The sequence below is a fragment of the Colletes gigas genome, unplaced genomic scaffold (assembly GCF_013123115.1).
Source record: "Colletes gigas isolate AHSC1104 unplaced genomic scaffold, ASM1312311v1 Colletes_gigas_Sc00009, whole genome shotgun sequence".
Taxonomy (NCBI): domain Eukaryota; kingdom Metazoa; phylum Arthropoda; class Insecta; order Hymenoptera; family Colletidae; genus Colletes; species Colletes gigas.
Window position 1 is genome coordinate 8,408,556 of NW_025106638.1, and position 25,343 is coordinate 8,433,898.

The 25,343-nt window shown below is 44.3% G+C and overlaps 1 protein-coding gene across 7 annotated transcripts in view; it reads right to left on the reverse strand.

Annotated features, from left to right (window-relative positions):
- The window catches only part of LOC122397486 (nuclear factor 1 X-type), a 78,318-nt gene that overhangs the window by 15,009 nt on the left and 37,966 nt on the right, over positions 1–25,343 (reverse strand). For 5 of the 7 annotated variants that reach the window (XM_043396650.1, XM_043396648.1, XM_043396652.1 and 2 more), the window contains 5 exons: positions 24,786–24,969; positions 17,483–17,536; positions 17,161–17,259; positions 10,818–10,958; positions 6,369–6,512 (listed from right to left, as the gene is read on the reverse strand). In XM_043396650.1, coding sequence (XP_043252585.1) covers positions 6,369–6,512; positions 10,818–10,958; positions 17,161–17,259; positions 17,483–17,536; positions 24,786–24,969 — 622 coding nt within the window. The remainder of the gene's footprint in view (positions 1–6,368; positions 6,513–10,817; positions 10,959–17,160; positions 17,260–17,482; positions 17,537–24,785; positions 24,970–25,343) is intronic. The other 2 variants (XM_043396649.1, XM_043396653.1) reach the window with 2 other exon arrangements.

The window sequence follows — 25,343 nt, forward strand, 5'->3', positions numbered from 1 at the left end:
GCTTTACCTACCCCACGGTCGATATTCAAACTTAAAAAATTTCCCTCGAACGGCTCCAGTTTTATATTTATATTTCGAAACAAGTCGAACGATTGGTGTTATTCGGTTTGTTTCAACGCGTTTCACTCGGTGTGTACTCGAGCATTCCGAGTACTCGGACAGCTGTACCGAACACCTGCGTTTCCCTCGATTTTCTCATCGTTCGAGGAACGTGTCCCTTTTTCCCTTTCTTCCCGAAAATACCTTCGACCACGGGCGAATCGCAAACTTTCCTCGTCCCTCTTCGACACACTCGTGTCTTCCGAACTTCCTGCATGCCTTTTTTCAAAGTAAGAAAACTAGAAGTATTTTCGATTTCCTCGATTCGAAGGGTCGAAGAAAATTTGCTACTCCAACGCGTCGGGGATATTCTCGAAATTGAACGCGTGTGTATGTGTGTGTGTGTTTGGTTTGTGTGCAGAGAGTCCGTTCTTTATACGCATAAAGAGGCGACGTGCCACGCGCGCGCGCGTGTGTATGTGTGTGTGTGTGTGTGTGTGTGTGGAGACACCAATACACGCATAGAGATATATAAAGTGCTGCTATGGAGGGGTGGGGGTGGGGGGTGATTGTGCAATTTCGAGCCGCATCGACGATTCGCGTCCTCGTCGTTCGCGATTTCGCAAGACCAGCTTTATTTTATCTTCTCCGCCATCTTGTAATCTCTCTCTACATTTTTAGAAACGCAACTGCGAAATTCGAATGCCTTTTCGGTGCTTCGACGATTCGAGAACTTTCCTTTCGTCGAATCAATAACGAAATGTTCTCCATCTTGGGCTAAGCAATAATGTTTCATTGAAAATGTCCCTTTTATAGTGAATTCCAAATGGAGCATCTGATAGTTCTTAAATTCGAGTATTTGAGAAACTTCATATCACGAAAAATTGTAAAATATTCCAATCTTCTAAATCCCGATCGCACGGTCCCCATCATCGAAATGGTGCTTGAAACTTCTCAACTTCAAAAATGTCTGCTGTATCCGAGGAACGCTCCCCGAAGCGATTTTCCCCAATCGCTCAATCTTCGAAACCCTTTCTCCCCCGTGAAACTCGCCCAATTTTCTCGCGAGGACTCGCGAAATCGATCGCAACGAAGCTCGAATCGTCCCGGAGTTTCAACGACACGCAATATATACGATAAGTAGAAAAATATAGTGAAAGATATACAGCGCAAGAGCACATTTAACCAGGCTGGGGGAGGGTGACAGTGTCTCGATTTAAACTCGAACGCTTTTGCATTCGTTTAAACAGTATTCTGCCTGTGTGTGTGTGTGTGTGTGTTGTACGTGTCGTCGTTCGCGTGTATACGTGATAGAGAGAAAGGAGAAGGAGAGACACGATATACAGAAGTAGTGCGAGATATAGAAATCATGGAAAAAAGAAAATAAGAAATGACAAACGTGACAGCAATAGAGAAAAATATATATATATATATATAATATATTCGAGCTGATACGACATCGTGATGCATTTTGTGTATACATACACGCGTACACGGACACGTGGGACGGGCCCCGGTGCCTCGAGACTGGGGGGGGGGGCCCGCCATTTTTTGTCGGCTCGATCGAGAATCGATAACCACCGACACGCGATATATCGCTCGCTCGCGTGTTTACGTTCACCTGCGTACGTGTTACAACCGCGGGAACTACCGTCGATCGATGCTTCTCGATGATCGCGAGCTTTCCTCCCCGCGACCAACATTGATTTAGGAACCACTCGGCCGGAGTACTCTCGCCGTTTCGTTCGTTTTCGCTTTCCAACGCGCGGTTATTCTTTCCGTTTCCGCTATTGCACTTTTCGGAATTGATAACCTTGGGCAAACGCCTCGAAATTGCGGACAGAATATGGGAAAAGCGTCGTTCGACTTGCACGAAAATTTTTATACAAGGGCTTCGAGGGACGATGGTTACAAATCAAATATCCATTGGTCGTCATTTTAAAAGGGGTGAACAGATCTGGTCTGGGTTATATTCACTATCTGTATACATAGGAAAAAGTTAAGAGACATCTACGATAAAAAAATGTTGATTCAATTAATGACGATGAAAATACTTGAGTCGGTCGGATCAGACGGTCCACTCTATACATATAGTTCGTTGAAGACTATAGGAAATATTTCAAGTATGTAGGTTTCGAGGAAGACGTAAGGAGCGTTTAGCGATTCGAGGTATTTTCCTAGCAATTGCACGTACACAGGTATGACAGGCGTAACTGACGACGGAAAGTCCCGCTTAAACGACACGCGTCCGTCGCGTGTACACGTATACACGTATGTATGTACATTTTGACGTACGTATGTGTACGCAGAGTAAATATAGCGATAGATATAGATATATATATATAGAACAGTCAATAACCAGTCACAAAGTACCTTTTAGTCGAGTTAGCGAGCTTCTCTCTACGCTCGGGCTCAGACTGAAACAGAGATCATCACGCGTCATTTTCACGCGAACATTCAGGGTTGGCAAGGCTGCACGCGGCCATCGATCATCGATCCCGTGGATCGCTCTAAACCTCCCACTCTCGATCGCGGTCACGGATCCTCCCGATCCCGATCCCCGCTTCCGGTCTCCGGCGCGTCCGTTTCGATCAGGGTTGAAATTTCCCGAAACGAACGCAAGCTTTACGATCGACCTCGATCCAGGGTCAACGTAGCATCCGCGAGTATGGTAATATTTGCTTCGAACGCGAAGGATTCTCATCCTTCGAGGACGGATATATTTCTTGGACGTCCTTCGGTTTCGTCTCGCTCGTCGAAAAATCGCCTCGAGCCCCACTAACCTACTTTCGGCCGTGCGATTGCTAATTTAGAAGTACGTTCGCGTCGAACTGGACACTCGGTTTCATCGACCATTATTTCCCGTCAACCGTACGTGTCGACTATCGCGGTTATGGACTGTCCATACGTACAAAGACGTTTCTTCGTTCGACTGCAATTTAATCCGCTGCACGGTGCTCCGGGGAAGAATCCCTAACTAGTCTAAGACAATTTTAAAAGATTTTTGCAACTTTAAACGAGAATCAAGATAGCATTTAACAATTTCCGTCGCGTAATTTCCAAGTAAAAGTCCGATTAATTTTTAGCGCGCTGATAAATCGTCGAAAGTTTCTTAACAAAATGTTCCCCCGAAGTATCTGCATCGCGATTTGCGGAAAGTGGGTTAGCGAGCTGTGGACGCGAAATCAGGACGACGCTCGAGACGATCGATGATCTCTCCTCGCTCGATTCGCAGCCCCTAGCGCACACCTCGTCGGCTCGATCGTTCCCGGGGATCGGGATCCAGGAGATCCCCGCGTCTCGGTGATCGATTTTACTTACATGATGCCTGGCTGAGCTCAGTTTGGGTCTATCGCACACTGGACATTCGAGGCGCCAAATCGCCCGCCGATGCACTAGAACTCGGTGCACTTTGCGACCAGGATGCACATTAAAAACGCATAATCGCCGCGAGATAAACACGCACATGCTCTGCTTATCGATTACAACCCCTTACCGCAAGCTACAATCTAGTTAGCATTTATCTTGGTTAGTAATTTAATCAATTTTGCAAGACTCTGCGAAGATATTTAAAAAACAGTATAGTTTATGTAGTAATTGAGATTTGATGTATTGTGAAAATAGTTTTAACGTTGCAGAGCTGCAGAGCTCTGTATACTTTGAGAAATGCTGGTGTAAACCAATTGAGCAGTTCTGTTTTCCACTGTAAATTCACGCTGCATCGTGCGTTGATCAAAATATGTAGAACCAGAAACGACAGTGATAAACATTGCATCGCATTTACGATTCGCGGATAAATTATATTCGAAACGCAGCGAGTTCTCGACATTTACACTTTGGTTTTATCTGTGATCGACTCGACGACTCTCCGAACATGAACGGAGGACAATAAAAGCTTCGATGCTCTGTTGCAAACGTTAGTTTAATATCGAGCTCGAGGACTCACGCACCCCTGTTATTTTCTAGCTCCTCCGGCAGTAAGGGGTTAATTTTGAAATGTTGTCGTTTCTCTAAAAAACTTTCCAAAGATTGCGCTCCTCTGAAAAATCGTAAGCGTAAAAACGGAAATCGGTGCACCCTGTCGCGTCGACGCCGAGTTCTCGGAGGGACAAACGCAGAGCGTGAGTCGGTGATCGATGAAGGTAGCTGGTCGATCATCAATCGTCGGTGACCGGGGTGACGTTCGCCAGCGAGAACGCGAAAAAGACCCAAGAGGAAGAGGGTCGCGCGCGTTCGTTCGCGTTGTTAGATGGTTTGTTAGTGAACTCGTCAGGCAAAAGCGGACAAGGCTGAAGCGCACGATAGAGACGGGATCTGTCGTGAGTTCAGGGTCGATTCCTGCGCGCTTCTTCCGGGGGTCTCTTCTGGGGACTTGACCGGAAAAGAGAACAAAAAATAGGGGGCTTGGGTGGGGGGGGGCGAGAGGCGGGGGCGAGGGGCGGTGGGGCGTGGGCGTGAGCAAGGGGGGGGCGGGGAGCCGAAGGGAAGAAACTGCGAAGAGATCAGTCTCTCAGTGTTCGTGTTCGATGGGCTTCCTTCGGGTCTCTGATGCTAAGTCGGTGGTTTGCATTCCGGTATGCAGAGTACTTACAGTTCTCCCCATTATCAAACGCTACGTTAAGAAGAAACACGATTCCGCCAGTTTTCTTTTTTTCAATTCTCTTTTTCTTTTAACGGGGAACTCGTTAGATCTGTCGTCGGAGCAGCTTGGGTGCTTTGAGGCTGCTAACGAGAGCGTATCCGAGACGCGTGGGTGTGTTTCAGGGACAGAATCAAGATCATTTGGAAAAAGTATTTACAAACTGACCTTTGGCTTTGACTCGAGTCGCTTTAAATTGCATGTCAATTATTTTGAAACAAAGATCGTACCTTGAAAGGATGTATGATGAATTATTGGCTTGCTTTTGCGCGAATACAACCTCCGGCAGGAAAGTTATAGATCAGATAAACATAAAATTTACAGAAGAATTATCAAGTTTTTAAGTCATTAAATATTGTTATAGACAAATGGAACTGATAAAATACTAGCAGGGGGATAGTAGGGGTTGTATATGAACGCCATCTTGGATTTTCTCAGTGGAACGCCGATAATTCTACTCTGAAATTCGTAAAAGAATTAAAGTATACGATCTAAAAAGTCAAGGATCAGTAAGACACAATTAATATACAATTTCTATACGAAATGAGGGCATAATCTGATATTGAGTAAGATTGTACAGAGCGTTGAAGTATTTCACTCATACTCATTAAGAGATTCCATACTCTAGAGTCAATGGATAACATTTCGAGCACCGTTTGTTTTAGAAATTATTTTTAGAATACCTTAGTAATCGCTGACTTTGACCCCGTATACCATAACCTTTTCACCCAACCTTTTCACAGTTCAATTGTCTTCCGTATTCCAAAATAAAACGTCGACTGTTCCATTTAAAAAACGGTGACATTCATAATTTTGTGCAAAAGCAAGAATAAAAATAATTCACCCTCGATACAAGGCGACCTCTGTTCGAAACACTTATTTGTATGACAGTGATTTTTGAACAGTTAGATAAATTCGATTCCTGTTCCTCTTTATATAAAGTTTCAAGCTTTCGTTGTAATTCAAAACATAATGTAACTCTCAACAAAAATTGCCCTCAAGATCAAACAGGACCATATTTACAAGCACTCTTTTCATCGTGTTCCTGTTCTGTGCATACCTGAAAAGACTTTTACCACGCGTCGGGATACTAACTCGTCGATGCAGGCTGCCAACTTTTCGCCGACAGAGGATCTCGTAGCTCTTCGCGAGAGATTTGGAAAATCTCCTAATCGGTTCTTGATTGATTATTCGAATTAAATTCTAGATAAATATGACCAAATTCCTGCTTGCAATGCTTCGAAATTTAAGTTACTGAGATCTAATCGCTGCATAGATTTTAGTCTCTCTGCTATTATAGTTAATACAATTTTTTGATCACTCGAAATTTTGAATCAAAATTTCTTAATTGAGAATAGACAACGATAAAAAAGAGCAGTTTTATTAGAGTAGTATTAATATATCATTAATCCTCGTTATAGAATGGAAAGAAACTTTCTCGATAAATGTGAACTAGGATAACAATTTCAATGTTTAACAAGCTTTAAATGTGTTATAAGCTTTGTTGAGGCCTGGATTGGTGTTCCGGCGATTCTTTCCGACCGGTGAAATGGCGGAAGAGCCACGAGATCCCCTTTGCGAAGGCTCGAAACCGGAAGTAGCCCGGAGCAGCCTCCTCAAGATCGCGAAACGTTATCGCGAGCTTAGGATAGATTCCGAGATAAGATCGCTGGTTGTCGTCGGCACATACCCGTTTGCGAATGCGGAGAGTCCATTCCACGATGGCCGTCCTCGGGCCTGAGGACCGGCGAGAAGGTTGGCGCGCTCGAAACGGAAACGGTCGGGGGCTTTTCAGTCTTGTCGTTCCTTATGAGCTGGTGCACCGGCGGCGGGCCTGCGAATACAAAATCGCAAAGCTTAACCTCTGCTTCGTAAACCGAAGCAAACATTTATGGAAAACAATGTCCACTGCCAATGCATTACTGGACACAAAATAAATTCTTGCAATAGAAAACATACTTTTGCTCCTCTAAATGGTACCTTCGGTACTTCCGACAAACTGACCTAACTTTTTATCGATGATTCTTTCCTATACAAATTTCTAGAGGAGCAGTTAGCTTAGGTCTTCCATTGAAACCGTTCAAGAGCTTAAAATTGAAATTGTACTCGTTTCTCCAATTTAATTAGTACATTGGTAAATAATAAATAACCCGTGAGGTCGGGGAGCACTTGTTCCATTTATCGTTTAGGAAATAATAATCCGTGTTTCGCGGGCGAAAGAAAGGTTAAAAAGAAAAGATCAATCGAGCCGTAGGAGTTGTTGGTTGTCCTTGGCACAGAAGATACCCCCAAGGCGAGAGCCGTTAATCCCGGAAGGGGTCGCGAGCAGAAAATACCGGATGGAGGAAGAGCGTCTTGGTCAACGAATTTACATGCACGTAAAATGGTAGGAAGCGGCCGTTTCATGGCCATAAAATTAGTTTCGCTGATGGGATGGGGTGGATATTTACGCCAGTCGTTAATTTAACGACAATACAGTCAATCAAGCGGCCCACCTCCGTCGCCGCTATAAAGGCAACGTATGTATGATAAAAAGGGAGCACGGAGAATGCGGTTGGCCCTGGTCCAGGTATGCTTATTGCCGGAATTTTTCTCCGTGTATATTTTGCTTGAGAAAGTGGTCATTTTATTCTGTCCGTAAATTCCGTCTATCCGGCGGCGTTCGCGGCCCCTCCTACGGCTAGCATAAACTCGAAACTTTCGGTCGGTGGTCCGATAGACGTCAAGACTTCTCGAGACTCCTCTGTGCTCGTCTTCTAGCTTCCGGTTAAATATTTCCCTTTGCAATCTCGCTGACAATCCGGAGGAATAAAGTATCTTTCGTACCCTACACGCTAATGGGGGTCTCTTATCGCCATATAATAATAAACCAAGTTCCGAATAACTTGACAATTTTCGATAATTACATGTACGTTCTGCTATACTAATATTGAAGCAGAAAAAATTTTTTGAAAAGACTGACTTTTTTATCACCGCGAAATTAGCACGGAGAAACACTTGGCGCGATTGGTGAATTCCCTATTCTTTTCGATTCTTGGTTCTTTTTTTTCGAAAAAAGCCTCTACCCGGAAGTTATTCCTCTTTTTCATCTCCATCCAACGACTTCCGTTTGAGAGGGGAGGTGGAGGTTATCGTTTGATCGATGAAAGAGTTAAGAGGGTTGAAAGAGAGGGGGACCGGGGGAGGGGGTGTGATAAAGGGAGGCCGACGGAGAATAGAAAGAAAATAGAGAACGGAAAGGGAGAAATATAGGGAAAATGATCTATAGAACGCTGAGCAAAGTAGATCCCGATAACAAAGGACTCCCCGATAAGCCGCCGGATGAGATTGAACTCGGGGACAAAAAACGTCCAACCTCTGACCGCTGCAAATTTGTTACTTAAACCGCGCCGATAAGACCAATTCGATCCCGGCAGCCGCGAACCGTCCCACAGTGGTCCCAAATGCCGAAAAGTTGGCCAAAATATGAAGGAGTTCTTCAATTTAGCTAAAAATTTGTAGGTAGGGGTTATCGAGGTCGCGGATTACGAATCAAAAGTCATAATTTAAAAAAACAAAATGGCGGCTCCGATATAGCTCACACATATGTATGCGAAAGAAATGTCGGAATCACCTGAAATTTGATACATAGTTACTATCGAGGTTGCTGATTACGAATTAAAGGAAAAATGACAAATAAATAATCAATTGCATTTATTAAATGAAATGACTCCAAAACATCCTACGTCAATTATATACTGCTAAGTTTCAAGCAGAATCATCGGAATCATATTCATTATCAGATATGTCGCTTTCTGTGCTGGATTCTGTTATTAACATTGCCGGTTGAACTAATAAATTTAACGCCTTTTCACAGTGGTTCCAAATCCCGTAAAGTTGGCCAAAAGAGTATCGAATTTTATTACTGATAGTTTATACGTTTAATTACAAGGGTAAAAACACGTCGGATTTCAGAGGTATGTGTATTCACCAAAAATGATTATAATTGAGCCCCGCAACCAAAAATAATTTTTTCAGAATGATTTGAAATTTTTTAATTTAATTTTTTAATAACTTTTTAATGAAGCCTCAGTGAAGAAATTGATACTCTTGATTTTCGTCTTATTTTGGCCTCTAGAATCTCCGATTAAAATTTTTCCCAGGGGTGGCCGAATACCCTGTATAAGTAAAAAATCTAAATGAAAACGAAAGGCAATACCGCACAAATGTTTTATGTCTGTCATAAAGTAAGGCAGGTATAAGGCACAATTTACAGCTTACAGCAGTGCCTTCATATTATTTGATTCTTAGTGCTTTTACATGGCAAATGCGAAAAAATGTTTTAGTTTGGAATTCTCAAATTTTATTAACTATTTTCGAAATAAATAATTTTTCATGTAAATAGTTTAATGCAGATTTATAGTCAATAATGAAGTAGATCAACTGGTTCATTGAAAAATATACAATATTTAATAATGAAGAATTATTTATGCATTAATTTCAAAATTTATTAAATCTAATAATAAGTCCACCCAAAATTATACATTATTTATTTTAAAAAATTTGTTGTATCTGCCACAGTTTCCAAGAAAAAACTGCGTGATTTAGTAACGCGGTCACCCTCCATTATAAAATAGGGTGGTACGACGTAACTTGCAAAAACTTGCAGCTAATTCTTGCAAATTCTGCAAGGTGAAAGTATCACATACAAGCCTGAAAAAAAATGGCAGTGGGATCTTGAAGGATGAGCAACTTTTTGCCTACTTGTTTGCGATGCATGCATGAAATTTTACATTTTATTTTCAGTAATGAATGTACCGGTTTAAAAAATTAATGGATAACAATTTTTAATATGTTAGTACTCAGAAATGTTCTACTTACTTCCAGGAACAGCATCCATTTTGCAGAATTGAAATTGATGTCTTCTAAAAAAACTTATGCACTTTTCACTCTGTGGTACGAATTGACGCTTACGCTTTCGACAAACGACTGACTAACGAAGCCGAAGTTTGGATCGCAATTGCCATCCAGGTATAAAAATATGACTCATTTCATTTTCTCTACCCTAAAGAGACATCCTTAAACTGCCGATTCCAACAGGTAAAACCTCCATACCGAAAAATTATTTTTTGGGGTTTTGGCCACGATTTCACGATTTGGGACCACTGTGCGTCCGTTCGATAAATTATACAAACGCATTTTCGGGCATCGTGGCGCTAAACCCTGTCTTCTCTATATTTTTATCGAAACAAAAACGAGCATGCATTGAAAAATAACTGTAAGAAGAAACGAAGATCCTGTGACGAGATATTCTAGAAACGGTTGGTAGCACTCGAAACGACGACGCACGCTGTCGCTGAATGCGATTCCGCATAGTCTCGAGTGTCCTCGAACGGTTTAATTTTAGTGGGCGTGCAGAAAAACGATCAAAATACCGTAAAATCACGGTTTCGCAAACCGCAGCTGGTAAACAAGGTCTCTGCGCGACGAGTGGAGGGGAGGGGGAGACGAAGGGGTGAGAGTATCGGCGTCGCGGTGCATCGTATCGTGACGCATCGCCGCGCGACGGATTTTATCGCGATGCAACTGTCTGCAGGGCATCGAATCGCAACGCGGCAATATTCGACGCATTCGATCGTCGACGCGTTCGGTCGAAACGAAATCGGTTGATTCTAGGCGTTTTGAAATCACGACGCGCCGAATCTAAGCTTTTTCAAATCGCGGTGCGTCTATTGCGAGCATTCAAAACCACAACGCGTCATTTTTCTGATTCTGTCACCTAGGAAAAGTTGTATCTCCCTTCAAAAAAAATTCATCGTAAATCAACCAGAGATTCCTAATAAACGAACATTTGTTCCATACTGTTCGGTATACAATTCATAAATAAAGACACGCGTCGTAAGAGTTCTTGACTCCCAAAAGAAACACGATGCTTTTCGAACAGGATTAAGAAACAGAAAAGTTGGTGCGGTGTTAGGTGAAATCTTTTCAAAGGGAGTTTCGTGTGTTCCGTGGAAAAAGCCCCGGGGCGCGTCGCGACGCGTCGTTCGGCGGGTCGCGCGTCGTTGTCCCGGCAGCTGCGGAGGATTCGTCGCGCGGAACCGGGTGACAGCGTGCGTCCACTAAAAATAAGGGCGAACGTAAAGGTTTTGAAACTCACTGAAGCTAGCCGCTGGCTGAGCATGATCCGCGGCCGTGGCTGCGGACGGAGGGGTGTAGCTGCTGCAGTAGTACGGCGGGTGCTCTATTTTGATCGCGTTTATTTGAGGCTGCATGTCGCTGAGGTCATGCAGTATGGACGCTGAAACCAGACACACATTAGCGGTTACGGATCCTCGCGCGTTCGTACGTCATCCGCTCCTCCTCGTCGTCCTCTTCGTCGTCGTCGTCGTCTTAGTTTTCTTGCGCTCCCGATTCTCGCGAGGAAATCGCACTTCCGCGCGTTTTCCTTCGAGAAATCTCCCCCCTTCCCCTCCGCACCACGCTCTCTCTCTCTCTCTCTCTCTCTGCTGCTGCTGCTGCATTGCTCAGACCGCGGCGGAGGGGAACGGGGGCGGTTTTTTTCTCTTTTTTTTTTGTTTCTTGAGAGCGCATTTTGTTGCAACTTCCCACTCGGTGCATCGAGAACGTCGTACCAACGATTATAATGCGATTGCGCCTTTTTGAAACGGCTCCAAATATTTTACATTCTTCCTAAACTCCTTAACCGTTTCGAGGAAGGTAAAAGACCCGGTGCGTTTGGACCTTTGACGTGCTCGCTGTAGAACTGTCCGAGTATAGGAGTCAATATTTTGGTTATTATTTTTCGAATAATTAAAGGATAACGAGTTGTGAAGTGCAAGAAATATAGAACAGTGGGAACCAGCTCCCTTCCGTTTCTGATCAGTATTATAAAGTAATATAAACAACATTGTTAAGGCAGTGTCCAAGCACTGGGTCTTTTACCATACCATGAGATCGCCATTCCATATCGAAAAGTGCCGCCATATTGGCCTAATGAGTTTTGATTAAACAGTAATTATTTAAGCGTAACGTATGGACACAAATTAATTATGAACGCTAGTGGTACTGATTTGGTATTTTATTTTTGGCACTATTCGACACGATTGTTGAAATTACCCATGGCGCTAAAACGGTTAAGATTGTATCGATGCCGAAGATAAATGTTTTCCATAAATATCTTTCTACATCGATGTACCGAATGCGTCGTTCGAACGATTTCGTCGATCGTTTTCTCGATTTGTAAAAACATTGTTCGAATTTCCAAGCCTGCAGCGAAATTTCCATAGTTCCGCTAAATATTTCATTTTACAAAAATATAATATACTGTACTATCTAAGAATTAGATACGAAAGCCAATCTAATATCGACATTTGATCGATAGCGACGAAGGTTGGTAACGATCGAAAAACGCTAAAAATGTTTAATTTAATTATGGAAATTTCGCCGCGAGCATTGAACGAGCACCAAGGAACTTTCGAGGGGCGTAAAACGATCGAGAAACGAATCTGAAACACGATTCGGCCGTGTCCCAAGAAATCGAAAGTGACTCCAGCCTCGGGTGGAAACAACCGCGTGAACGCAGCGTTGTTTCATCGGGGGTAGCGGCGGTGGGGGGTTCGGTTAATTAATCGTCGCCCAGCCATTAGAATACGCTCCAGTTACACGTTCCGCTGAATCAGCGGCACCGTAAAATAATAGGATTCCAGTTTGTCGCAGTTCGCGACGCGTAAATATAGGGATCCCCGTGCACGACGGTCAACGACCAATTAGGTTGAGCTAGTGCCGTAGAATTTGCATCCCGTGTAAGCAACTCGCTCGTAAAGCTGCGTCCTCTCTGCTAGAGACACTCTGCGGATCGCGGTACTCCTCGACGGAGGGTTGTCCGCCGCCATCCGCCGCCATCCACCCCCCCATCCACCCCCATTCGCCCCCGCCCAGTCGCCGCGGAATATCTTCCGACTTCTTTGCCGCCCCGGTAATTTACGCGCCAACGGCGATTGTATTTCTCCCGAACCGGTCTAGTAACTTTATGCCAGAAACGGTGCTAGCGCCGCGGAGGAACTATTGCGTTTCCGTGCAGGCTGATTTAAATTCTGTCGCGGAAGAGGCCAGGGGAGGGATTGCACGGTAACGAACGATAAAGGGTTGATTCTACGAGTCTGAGAAATATTGCAAAAATGGGAAGCTAGCGGTGTCCTTCTCCTTTTTCCACCAAGATTTAGTGCTTCCCCTACCATCCTTAAAAATTTCTGACCTTATAAAGAGACTGGAAATATTCCCTGCTTCGAACGGGTGGACGTTTCGGGGACGATAGAGATGCATTGTTCGAACTTGTTTTGGACGTATTAGTTTCACCGTACGATCACCAATTTGAAAATCTTATTTACCGTTTTTACAAAACAGTCTCGTCGAGAATCGAACAACGAGTCCAATTTCGACGAGCAAAAATGGTGGTCCAAGTGGCCTTTACAGACGAATCGATGGAGAAGAAATAAGACGAGCATTGTCGAAGGATTGAATCGAGCGGGGCGGTTTTGTCTCGGGGCTCCTAACGAAGATCCTAATTACAGAATTAGTTCGAAAGCGGAGAGCGTGGAAAAGCGCGGATATTTATTCGGCTCGACGGGTTTCTAACCGGGTCCGGATGCTGACGTGGATTCATCGTGGTACAGGTGCGCCGTCGGCCGTTGGCGTTTCTTTCTTTTTCCACCCCCATCCTCCATAACGCGTCCTCCACTTTTCCCTTCCGCTCGAGCGAATCCACCCCACTCCCTCCTCGCAAATGGGTTTGATACGATTCGAGAATCGCAATTCCTTCCGTCGAAGGTTATGTTTCGAAACGATCGACGATTTGTTCCCTTTTTTCTTATCCGAGTGCAAGAAAAAATACGAACAGGACGGAAAGAACCTCGATTGGCCTGATTCTATTAACCCCTTGAGCGCCCAATTCGTTACGGTTCAGGTTCAGCCATATTCAATTTGGAAAATTTTGTGCAATTATGTGAAAAGAGGAAGAAAGTTATCGATCGATAAATGTGTAGTTTCTCAAGGCTCGGAGGGTTGATACAATTTTAGAGGTTTGAACTAAAGGGTTAATATGGATCTGGTGCAAAAAGAATTGTCTATAGAGTGCCTTTCTTTTTATAGAAACGCAGAGAGTATAGTCTCGAATTTTCGGTCACTTATTAAGAAACACCCTCCCGTGCAGTTTCATGCCTACACGCAGGGATGGCGATTCGTCAGCACATTTTACTACGACGTTAACCCCTCAACTGTGCGAGACAAGTTAATTCATCTTGCGGGGAATAACGTTCCTGCCCGAACGATATTCCTCTGCTGAAACAACGCTTCTGTCAAAGAATTCTCCCCATACGGTAGGACGTCCATTTTTCGGACGATCGATCCAGGAAAAGTTGCAGCAAAATAGTTTTTTAATGGGTAATAAATAATTCCCTGACTTAATAGGTTCCATATTTTTTGTAAAATGAAAAACCGCTTTTGCGATATACTTTTCTGTATTGTCTGACCTAAAATTGGTAGTTTATTTTACACTCTTCCACCAATGACGAGTAGTTTGATGCAACTATTCCAAGAATTCTTGGTTGTTGCAAAACTCGTGACTCCGTTGAAAAAGAATTATTCTACTGATTTTAAAAACTCAGGAAAAGCAAGTATCTTCGAACGAAAGTTTTCGTGGCCACTACATTTTCCTCTTAAAACCGTCTAACTCTCGTTAATACATCTTTCCCGTAGCATCGATCCAACAGGATATTAAAGTGGCCCTGGCCGTCGGCCTACCCTCTCTACTATTTCCTGTATCGAAGGGTTTATCCCACAAATAAATAAATAGTAATAATAATCGTTCGAAGTATGATGCAGTACCTCCACTCATAATTCCTAAAGAAATATTAATTATTTGACTCCACGAACTATGCAATAGTAATAGAAAATAAACAAAATGGCAAAATTGTAACATCTTGCTGTTAGAGCGAAAAATATTAGTCGATACCAAACTCGAAAGCACGAAATCCTGTTCCACGAGGTTTCTTTGCGCTCAGCCGGGTTTTAGTTTCTGGAGAAGCCTGGTATTTACCCGTTCCCGAATTCCTCGAATTCCATAACTGAAATCCGCCATGACAATCGCCACCCCCCCGGGGATAGTGTGTTTCTATTATGCCTCGTCTTACACGTCGCGACCGTCACGCCACCGACAGGATATTCTTCTCTATTTCACATCATCCACCCCTGCCGCGCCCCCCGCCTTCCGCCGCGTTCCCGCGGAAATTGCGCCCCTTTTTATCCGGCCTACGTGGGCTCCGAACATCGGCAGCGAAAAAAAAAAACCCTGGAAAATACTGCCACACCACCCTGCGGGCCTACCTTTTTCCGTCGATTCCGCACACACGGGCGCGCGTGGCCGCGTACGTGTGGGCGCATTGTTGACAAAAAAGGAGCGACGTATCCGAGGGAAGAGGAGGGGGTTGGGGGTCTGGAAAAAATTCGTCGAAAATCGCGCACGGCGCCGGGACCGTGATTCACGATTTTTTCTTTTTTCTTTTTTTTTTTTTTGTCCACGAGGGAGACCTCGACCGGCAGCGGTGTACTTTGAAAAAATCTCTCAGTGACTCGTCTGGGGAGGTTCTGGGGAGGGTTTGGGTGAGCACCGTCGAATGGTTAACCCTCTATAGCGTTTTCGTTGCTCGCCGTGAGCCGTTGGAAATGGCGAGACGACGATCGGGTCCGGAAGAAAGGACGGACGATACTTTGAAAACGAAATTCCGCCCTCCGGAGGGATCAAACATCGACGATGTCGGGACTCGTCCGGTTTTCGAACAAACGCGAAACGCTGGGAACTGGTTGGTAATAGCAGCGCCGGTCGAATAACAAGAAAATGACGCTCGATCCCGGAATTTATAGAGGCCTTGTTCGTTTCGACGAGCACTACACCCCCTCGAGTATGGTCGTTACTCCCTTGGCCACTTTGCGCGAAATTCTGTCCGAGTTATGGGGCGACTAAGTGGGCTATAGACCGTTAACGACCGCATACCAGCACCATTAACCTCTAATCCGAGCGGAAGCCACCCTTCTCGGGAAAACCCCCTCGAATCTTCTCCAAAATCTTCCCCAAAGAGAGTTTCGCGCCCTGGACCGACGCTTCTGCCTCGAGCGTCGGCGAAAGTAATCGCGAAACAGCTTTGGAAAATTCCCTCTTCTACCCACGAATCTAACGTAACTTCGAAACTCGTTCAAACTATAGAAAATTTTGACCAAAATTTCTCCAAAACGATGGTTCGCATCCTGGACCAAAACGTCTTCCCCGACCATCGATCAAGGAAATTTAACATACAAAAAGAGTTCGATCGAGTGGAAAAGATCGACGGAATCTACGGGAGGATTCAGTCACCTCGCGAGCGAGAGGGAGGGTAGAGTGAGGGTAGAGGGAGGGAGGGAGGGAGAAGCTGCGAGGCTCTCTCAGCAGCCTCTGAGGCCGTGAGCATTGTTCCCCGTCTATTAATACACCGGGTTGCATACTAATCTCCTGCTACGGTGACGCGAAGGGGAGCACGGGGCAGGGGGAGGGTCGGCAAAAGGAGGGGGAGGAGGAAGAGGAGGCGAAGGAGGAGGGGTTCTGAGTGCAGATGCATACGTCGAGGCTCGCGCCGCTTCTCGATACGCGCTCCCCTGCCCTATTATTCCATATAGTGGCGATGCACGCGTGCCACGCTGTTCGTTTCGCCAGAGATCGGCTTAAAATCTGATTCGTCCTCCTCTGTCCACGAAACGTCCAAACGTAGAAACAATAATGCTACTAGAATCGGTCCAAACAACCAGATTTATTTTCATCCAACGCTTTGACGGCCGCTGTCACGTGTACGTGATTTCATTTTTCGAGCTTGTCACGAGTACCATTTGTTACGGTATCTCTCGTTTTCTAATTCCTCGTAACAGTGTCGATCGTTCGTCGGGTCCTTGATAACGAAAGAGGAGTGAAGTGGTCTCGGGCACGTCGAAAGGATAACTGTCAAGTGGAAGCCGTGATTCGCATTCCGGCTCTAAAAATACGCCGGCGTTCGTTTACCGTCGACATTCCTCGCGATAAACCGCTATCGATACACCCCGAGCGAACCGACGTGTTCTCGATAACGAAATCCACCCCGTGTTTACGGAAAAAAAAAATAAAAAAAATAAACGATTCGCCGGTTACCGGCGGTGAGCGAGTTGCTTTCATATTATCGTCGCGAGCGTCTATCCTGGGCATCATCCTCACCGAATAATTCCTATCATTGAAAGGATGCTTTCAAAAGGTTTTCCAGATATCGATTTATTGATTACCTTTCGAAAGCATCCGTGAAACGCGTTCGAACAAACGAACGTTCTCCGTTCATGCGTCGGATTAGAGAGACTGGAGACTTTCGATATCCTAAAACTCGGTCGATTCGTCCATGCAGGAAGCAACACGACGGCTTGTAAACGAGTGAGAAAAAAAGAGATCGTCGTACCTTTTGAAAGCATCCAGAGCTCCTTGGAGCTGAAGACACCCGTCGCAAGGATCGTGTCATTGCAGACAACACCGTTATATAGTTCGTGGTAGCCTGTACCTGGGAACAGAACCCAGTCGACGACGTTTTATTCGTGTTGAAACTTCCCGTCGTCTTTCAAAACTTCCGAGCATTTACAAATTTCACCGGGACGTTTTGTTCGAGATATCACGAGCAACGGATTTGTTAGTACTGTTCAAGAATACTCGCGTCGATATCCTTCGGGGGCAACTCTACTTTATTACAACGGATCGGTTAGCAAGAGTCGAAACAATTCCTTTACCTTTTCGCCGCCTTTCCTCCTCCTTGCTCGCGTTGCAGATGCCGTTTAGGACCTCTGTAACAGTAAACGATGACACACAAATTAGACAATCGAACGACATCCAGCAGCCATATTGTGCTGTTTCGGGGAAATTTCGCTAAATTCCCATCTTCCCCGACCAAACTTTCTCGTTTAGTATCTGTTAGTAGATAACGTTTTCAAGATTTCCTACTTCGCCCAAAAATCCGGCGATGGTAAAAATTGGCCAATTCTGTAAAAGACTTTCATCGACCAACTTCTACCATTCTTACTCCGAGCGAAAGCTTTCTATCGTTTTCCAAACAGATTCTTTCTTTCCCCAGTTCCGATTAAAAATTCCCGAGCAAAAGTCTGTCGACTCTTTTGTTATTTAATCGCATACGCATCAGAGAAATTGTTTCGACGGACGCGGAGGGAGTCGGGTGGTTTAGAAATTCTGTGATTCCCCGGAGCTAGCAGGACCCCGGGAGTCGGGTCGAATTTGGAAACCGGTATCCTCGTCGCATCCCATCTCACCTTCGCTGTCACACGGTGTTTTATATCGCGGGATCTTACGCAAATCTCATTACGCAACATACCACCGAAATACACGAGAGCCCGGAACGTGTGTTCGAGTTCCTCGAGGGATGGCCACCGGGGGCGGAGGGGCACGGGGATCGATTTATTCGACGCGGATGGAAATTCGGAAAAACGTTTCGCAATCGTCCTCGTCGTCGTCCGCGATTCTGTTTGTTAAACAACAGCCGGGAATCTCGCCGCAAAAACGAATCGGCCCCTATAAATAGACGTTAACAAACACGCCGTTCACTACGGAGTTATTTTTAATTGCGACTCCAACTTATATAGCCGTTTATATCCACCGACGTCGAAACGATAACCGATTCGCGACGCGTTCGCGAGGAACGATTTTTCTATCACGTTGCAATCAACCCCCATAAAACGTTCGTAGCTCGACTTTGTTTTGATTTTAATTTAAGAAAGAGCTTTTCGAATTGTGTTCCTCGATTGCTTGAAAAATTGATCCGGTAACGACGAGCGAACGCTAAAAATGATACTTTAATAATACCTCAGGGCATACAGAACCTACCCTAATGCCTCATTAAGATTTTATGCGACGTAAGTAGCCAAAATGCGAGGATCGTGTGGCATACTGGCTTCAGCCAGTGAATTTTTACGACGCAATTGCCAGGGAAAGATCGACGCCGCGACGGTAGCATTCGCGCGACGAAATTGGTTTCCCCAAAACGTAATTGCGACATCGTCGCAACGGGTTCGCTGGGAGTACCAGCAAAATTAGTCTGCCGGTGGTCGACAGGTGCGTGCGCGACGCAGAAATTTTAGGAGCCCGATAGATACACACGGTCTTGGAACAATAATAGAGAACGAAGATCTGTTGACACTATGCGATCCATGGACGCGAGCGCGATTTTGCTGCACGAGGATTCCGTTCAAGGACACCGCGGCCATTTTACGACCATCTTCCGAACGTTTCCCGTTTCCTGGTATCCCCATCTAACCTAAATATTTGATACAGTTCCGCGATCGCGACTAACAACATTTCCACCACGCTTCTTTATAGCTCTCGAGCACAGATGTCCGCCAACAGAATTCATATTACAACGAGTTTACTTAAGTTTTTACTGGGAGCTGTCGTATTACTTCTTTTTTATAGATCTGGAATTTTTAATCATAGTAAATATCTATTGACAACCGTTGACTGCAATAAATATTGGAAATAATAAGTTTAATCGTTACCAGTGTTATTAATTGGAGAAATATTATGCCGAAAGAGGCATCGCGAAGTATTTTGGTTGGTTTTAAATAGAAAATTCATCGGCGTCCCGGGGACGGGGGAGAGGTTTTTCATTTCGCGGTGTCCAATGGCGGCGTTTTTGCGCCGCCGTGGGCGAAGATGGAGAAGGGTGGCAGGATTAATCACAGATTGGAGAATATTCGTTTCAGGTATTCGCGACGGCACCGATGTAAAATCAAAGATATAAGCGAGCGAGCACGGTGTCCGAAAGAGAGAGAGTTCGTTACAAGATGTCCGTCGCCTATTTATTTATAGAGCGAGCACACATCGGCACGCATGGTCACATGCTCGCCTGCACGCCACACAGACGAGGACGCGAGCGTGTCCGTCACGCGTAAATCCCACTCAGGCGAGTACAAAACACCCTGCACGCGAAAAATCCTAATCGAGCCTGCAACCTCGATTCCAACAAACATCGATGAAACTGTGGTACAAGCGTCATTTATTGCCCATCGATCATAAAAAAGTTACAACCAGTGGTGGAATTTCAAGCATTTAAAATCAAGTCGAATTTATATACATACATATATCGTAAATTTTTCTGCGAAAAAAAAAATTTCAAATCATTCTGAAAAAAATATTTTTGGCTGCGGAGGTCAATTACAATCATTTTTGGTCAACAGACATATTCCCGAAATCCTACGCGCTTTCGAGAAAAAAATTCGAATAGGTAGACAAATTTTTCGACGAAATTAAAATATTTCAAATCATACTGGAAAAAATATTTTTGGCAGCGGAGATCAATTACAATCATTTTTGGTCGATAGACATACCCCCGAAATCCTACTCAGTTTCGAGAAAAAAATTCCTTATCGAAAATATAATTTCAGGCCAGACATATCACTCTAAAATTTCGTGCGCATCTTTAAAACGTCATGACTACTGAACAGATTGAGGGATTTTAATGTTTAAAAAAGCAAACGCCGCGTATTTTGGTCAAGAATATGTAGGAATTCTAACAATAACGAAAAAGTTGTTTCTTGATCCCGTTAAATGAGAAAAACCACGTAAAAATGGTCCAATTTTCAGATAGCCATAACTCCTGCAATAGTGAATATATTCCAATGAAACTTTTTTCTGAAGTAGGGCCCATGGGTACTTACAAAAAAGTATTAAACAGTTTTTCTATAGGGCGTCAAACAACATTACTAAAAATCAAAAACGAATTTTTAAGAAAAATATTCAGCGAAAGAAAAAAGATTTCATATCCTTTTGAAAAAATTATTCGCTGTTTTGGGGGTTAATTACAATCATTTTTGGTCAATAGACATACCCTCGAAATTCTAACCACTTTCGAGAAAAAAATTCGAGTACGTGACTTTGTCGACGAAACAAAAAAATTTGAAATCATTCTAAAAAAATTATTTTTAGTTATGGGAGTCAATTACAATTATTTTTGGTGAATAGACATACCCCCAAATTCCTACGCACTTTCGAGAAAAAAATTCTTTACCGAAAATACAATGTCTGACCATAAACGAAATTTCGTGCCTAATCCCCTTAAATGTCATACGTATGTTCAAAAAATCATAACTCCTGAACGGATTGCACGATTTTAATGTTTCAAGATGCAAACAACGCCTATTTTAGTCAAGAATACGTAGAAATTCCAAGAATATTCGAAAAGTCGTTTCTTAACACCGTAAAGTTAAAAAAAACCCATAAAAGTGGCCCAATTTTCAAACAGCCATAACTTCTATAATAGTCAATGGATTTAATTGAAATTTAGTGGTGAAGTAGAGCTCATGGATATCTACAAAGAAGTATTAGACAACATTTGACTGTTAACAGCGCACAACAGCTTAAAAAACTGGTAGCGTAGCAATTGCCCCTAAACAAAGGAGGATTATGTCTCCTAACCTTATAAAGTATAAACAAAGTATCGAAAGAGTGTAAACCTTTTCAATCTCGAAGAATGGTCTTACACTAATAATCTGCCATAACACATCAATTGCAACGGGAGAAAGAGACCAAATAGCTTCCTATGTTACGGATTTGCAGAAATTTAGTTTGCAATCTGATGGATCACCGCCCCCAAACAGTATCGCGCTGGTTTGGTCTATCGAAACTAACCGAATCACTGTTCTTAGTGATCGGATCGTGAAATCGGATTGTTTATCCGGTCGATAGTGTTCGCGAGAGCGAGAATCGACGTTAAAGCGACGAGTGGCGAGCGTTGCGCGTTCGCCCTAAGAGCTAAATATCGCCCGGCCCGGTTGCGTAAGTATCATCGTTTCTTATGAAAGTGTTAGAGGAGAGGACAGGTGTCGTTCTCGGACATCGCATTTTCGCGATGCCACCGGCAGCTCCGTTTTAGACTCCGGTAATCCGGAATATACCCGGAGATCTCTCCTTTCGCCTCTGTCCAGCTATGCCACCGGTGAATCAACGCCACGTGGCTCTGCTCCTCGGCTTATGCGTTTAGGGTGAAAGACCCAATTACTTGGGTTAAAATTTAATTTTCTTCTTTTTTTCTGTTTCATATACTTTACAATTAATCTCTACGTTACTCTAATCTTATATTTTATAAATTTCGTTAAACAAACAAACATTTATACTTCTCCTTTGAAGTCCTAGAATTATTGATCCGCCCTGATAGATGACAACTTCGCAAGTTTGGTAAAGGTTAGATGACTGAATTTAAAATGTAACTAGTATTTAAATTGGCAACCTATCGATCTCATTCGTTTCAACTTTAAATCCAGACGTTCAAGGAGTATAGGACATTTAAGATGATGAATATATTATGGAATGAAATATTGATTCCTTTTACGAATATACAGAGTATCGGCGAAATTTCAGCAGGAATGTATCGAGGAGCCGAAATATTAGAGATCGGTGGTCCCCCGTCCCGGTGTACTTCCCTTCTATAATAATACCGTCTATTAGGTCAGTCGAAACGAACGAACGGAGGCGAGTGTCTACTTTTAGCATACGCGTCGACGGGGCAGATAATCCGAAAGGGTCCGAAGTAGCCGAAGCCTTCGCTATCCGGCACGCCTTGGCAGCCACCGAGTTTATATTATTGTGGTGCCGGCGTGTATATTTACAGAGAGCCAGGAATTTTTATGATGTTGATCGTTCGTCGCCGCGCACGACCGCCAGATTTCTTCTTTCGTCGGCTTTGTGAATTAATCGGCCACGTGCTAGCTCGAACACGCTACCGGACGACAACAACCCACTCGGGAGCTCCATCGACCGTAATTAGGACTCGGAAAATCGCTCTTCGACCCTCTGCTCCCCTTCTCGATCAAATACAACCGCAGGACAATCTTCAGTAAACGCGAAATTGTAACTCGGTTGTTGCAAAAGATAGTCGTACCTTGGTCAGATTCTATGAAGCGACTCCATTCATCTAAAGTGGGCTTATTATTAAAAATAATGTCTTGAGAAGAGGGTGGTCATTTTGTGAATACACAATGTGTATTTATTATTGTTTTCGTGAGTGGAGTCCCGTCTGTAAAGTGGGCCCCATCGAGAATAAATAGTGTCTGTTGGATGGTGCGAGACCAAAAACGCGAGGAGAGTGGAAGGAAAGACGGACCATCTGGAGAGTGCCTAACCTACCCCATCGCGTCTTGGCAGCCGCGCGTTTTTTCTCTTTCTCGTAGGTAGCGTGGCGTAGGCCTCGCCAATTTTTGCGTCAACCGGCTGTAAACATTGTAAAGCCGGCTGCCAAGGAGTATCACGGGCCCGTGGCCCGTGGCCCACGAGCCAGCGGTCTTCCGCGCGGCCACCCGGGCTGCCAGGACGCAAAGCACGGAAATTACGTGTTTCGCGACTGAGTCAGTGGAGTTCGATGAAACCCGAATGAAAGAGCCGCGAGAGGCTGCCAGTCGCGAGTTTTCTGGCAGCTGATCGATCGAGCCGTCGATGACCGGACGTCGGGGACTTCCTCTCTTCCCTTACGCGATACGCTTATTGCGAAACGGGCTAACAACCTTTACTTGCAAACCGAAACCATGTATATTCCTTCTTATATAATTAAATCTTATCGATTCTTTGAAAAACTCCACGTTTGCATAGGTGAAATAGATCTCCCTAATATAGAGGCTGTGGATCTTTATGCAAATTTATATTTTGATTAATAAAATTAATGAAATGGGAGCTTTGTAGAGGATTGTCTCAACCCCTATCACTTATATTTTTGCATATTAAGTGCATTCTATAATTTTTTGAAAACTAAAATTTCACATAATATATCTGTTCCAGCTGTATAACACTGATACTCAATTTACAGTCTATCGGTTTCCTTGCATCAGTTATTCTACGATTCGGTGCAAGTCCCTGATAAACTTCATAGTTAAATTGAAAGAAACCCCGAGATCTCAGAGCTCTAGACCGATTACTTTGCCAGAATTTCCGGGGCACGTCAGAGCTAGTAGAGATCGATTTAAAAGAATTATTACCGTCGCCGGGAGTCTCGTTGTATGTTTCGAGGCTTACCAGCGCGTTTGCGACGGCGAAAACAAAGTCTGACGAGAGGAGTCGGGCGAGAATCCGATCTAGAATCGGCTCGAGTTAAATTCACCGGCTCATGGAACGCGAAACGATCGAATATCTTGGACGGTGGACAAGATCGACTATTCTTGAAGCCGATCCTTGGAGCGTTCGCGAAGGTCTAGGAATCGCAGCCGCGATCGTTATAGATCAGCCGCGTGAAACGGTCGTCGAGGTAGGGGTCTTTGTACCCCGGACGGTGAAACGAGCCAGCGAAGAATGGAACGCGCGGGTGCCAGTCCCGCGCCATGAACACCAGCCCCGTTGTATGGGGGCCGGTGAAATTGGCAGAGCGTTCCAAGAAACTTTGAATCGAAGCCGAGTGGAGTGGACACTTTGAATGGACGGATTCGCGAGTGAATGAACGCGCGCGGCGTAGACGGAACCGAGACCACGACCTGCTTGGGAATACCCGATCGGCCTCAACAGCTGTCCGGGGGAATCACTCCCGATCAAACGGACTGGATAACATCTTTCCATCGATTTAATTATTCAACCACATCGTTCGTTATGTACTTCTACAGAAAATAGACAAAGCGTTGTCGGATTTAAAATGAAATAGTTCGAGATAAAGGTTACATCTAGAAACTTTGAGATCGTTGTTTCTAATCCCGTTTTTCAAATATCACTATTCACGATTCTATATGCGTGACGTTGATACGTGGAGTTAAGAAATCTTAGAATACTAAACGCCTTAAAGCCCCCATACTGCACGCGATCGGTACAAGTTCGCGTCACTATACTCTGTATATTCGAATAATCGACGACCAAAGGCGTGTTCCAGTACGTTTTCACCGTTCAATAGGGTGTCTACAAGTTTGTTTTCGTAGTCCCGTCCCCGAGTGTTTCAACAGAGAGACAGAGGAGGGTGGCTAAGCAAACTCGCGGCCACGAAATTTCTGGTCGAAAGTTCCGTGTAACCCGGGAGCATCCGTGCCTTTAATCGAGCGGATTATCTTGGTTATCTCTTACCGTGGCTGGTGATAAAATTGGCGAGGTAGAGATCGAGTTCCCGGACGGAGACGTTGATGTGATAGGGGTTGACGCAGAGGCCCGGCTGAGCGCATTCCGCAGTCTTCTCCAGCCGTTCCCCGTCCGTCGACTCCAACGGAATTGCCTTGAAGAGGATCACCATTACCAGGTCCAGCCTCCATACCTGCGACACAACGGAACCGCCGTTCGTTTATTGGCTGCGACCTCCGGGGGGCTCTATCGGACCCTGCGAGACCTCAATTTCCGACTTTCCGTAAGATAACTTCGCGGTGGACGTTTGCCGACTGATTCGGGAAGTCTGAATTTATCGAATAACCTTGAAAACTCTCTACGAATTTGAATCAAATAGGACAGTCATGTTTCCCAATTGAAAAGTTAATTAGCATTCGTGTATGCGAATTTTATTATTTAAATTCATTTATATTAAGAGGAAAAAACTGGGTAGGAGTCTCTCACTTTACCATCACACCATAGTGGTAATTGACAGTTGATAGATTAAAATTATATTTTTAGATCACAATGAAACTTTTTGAGTTT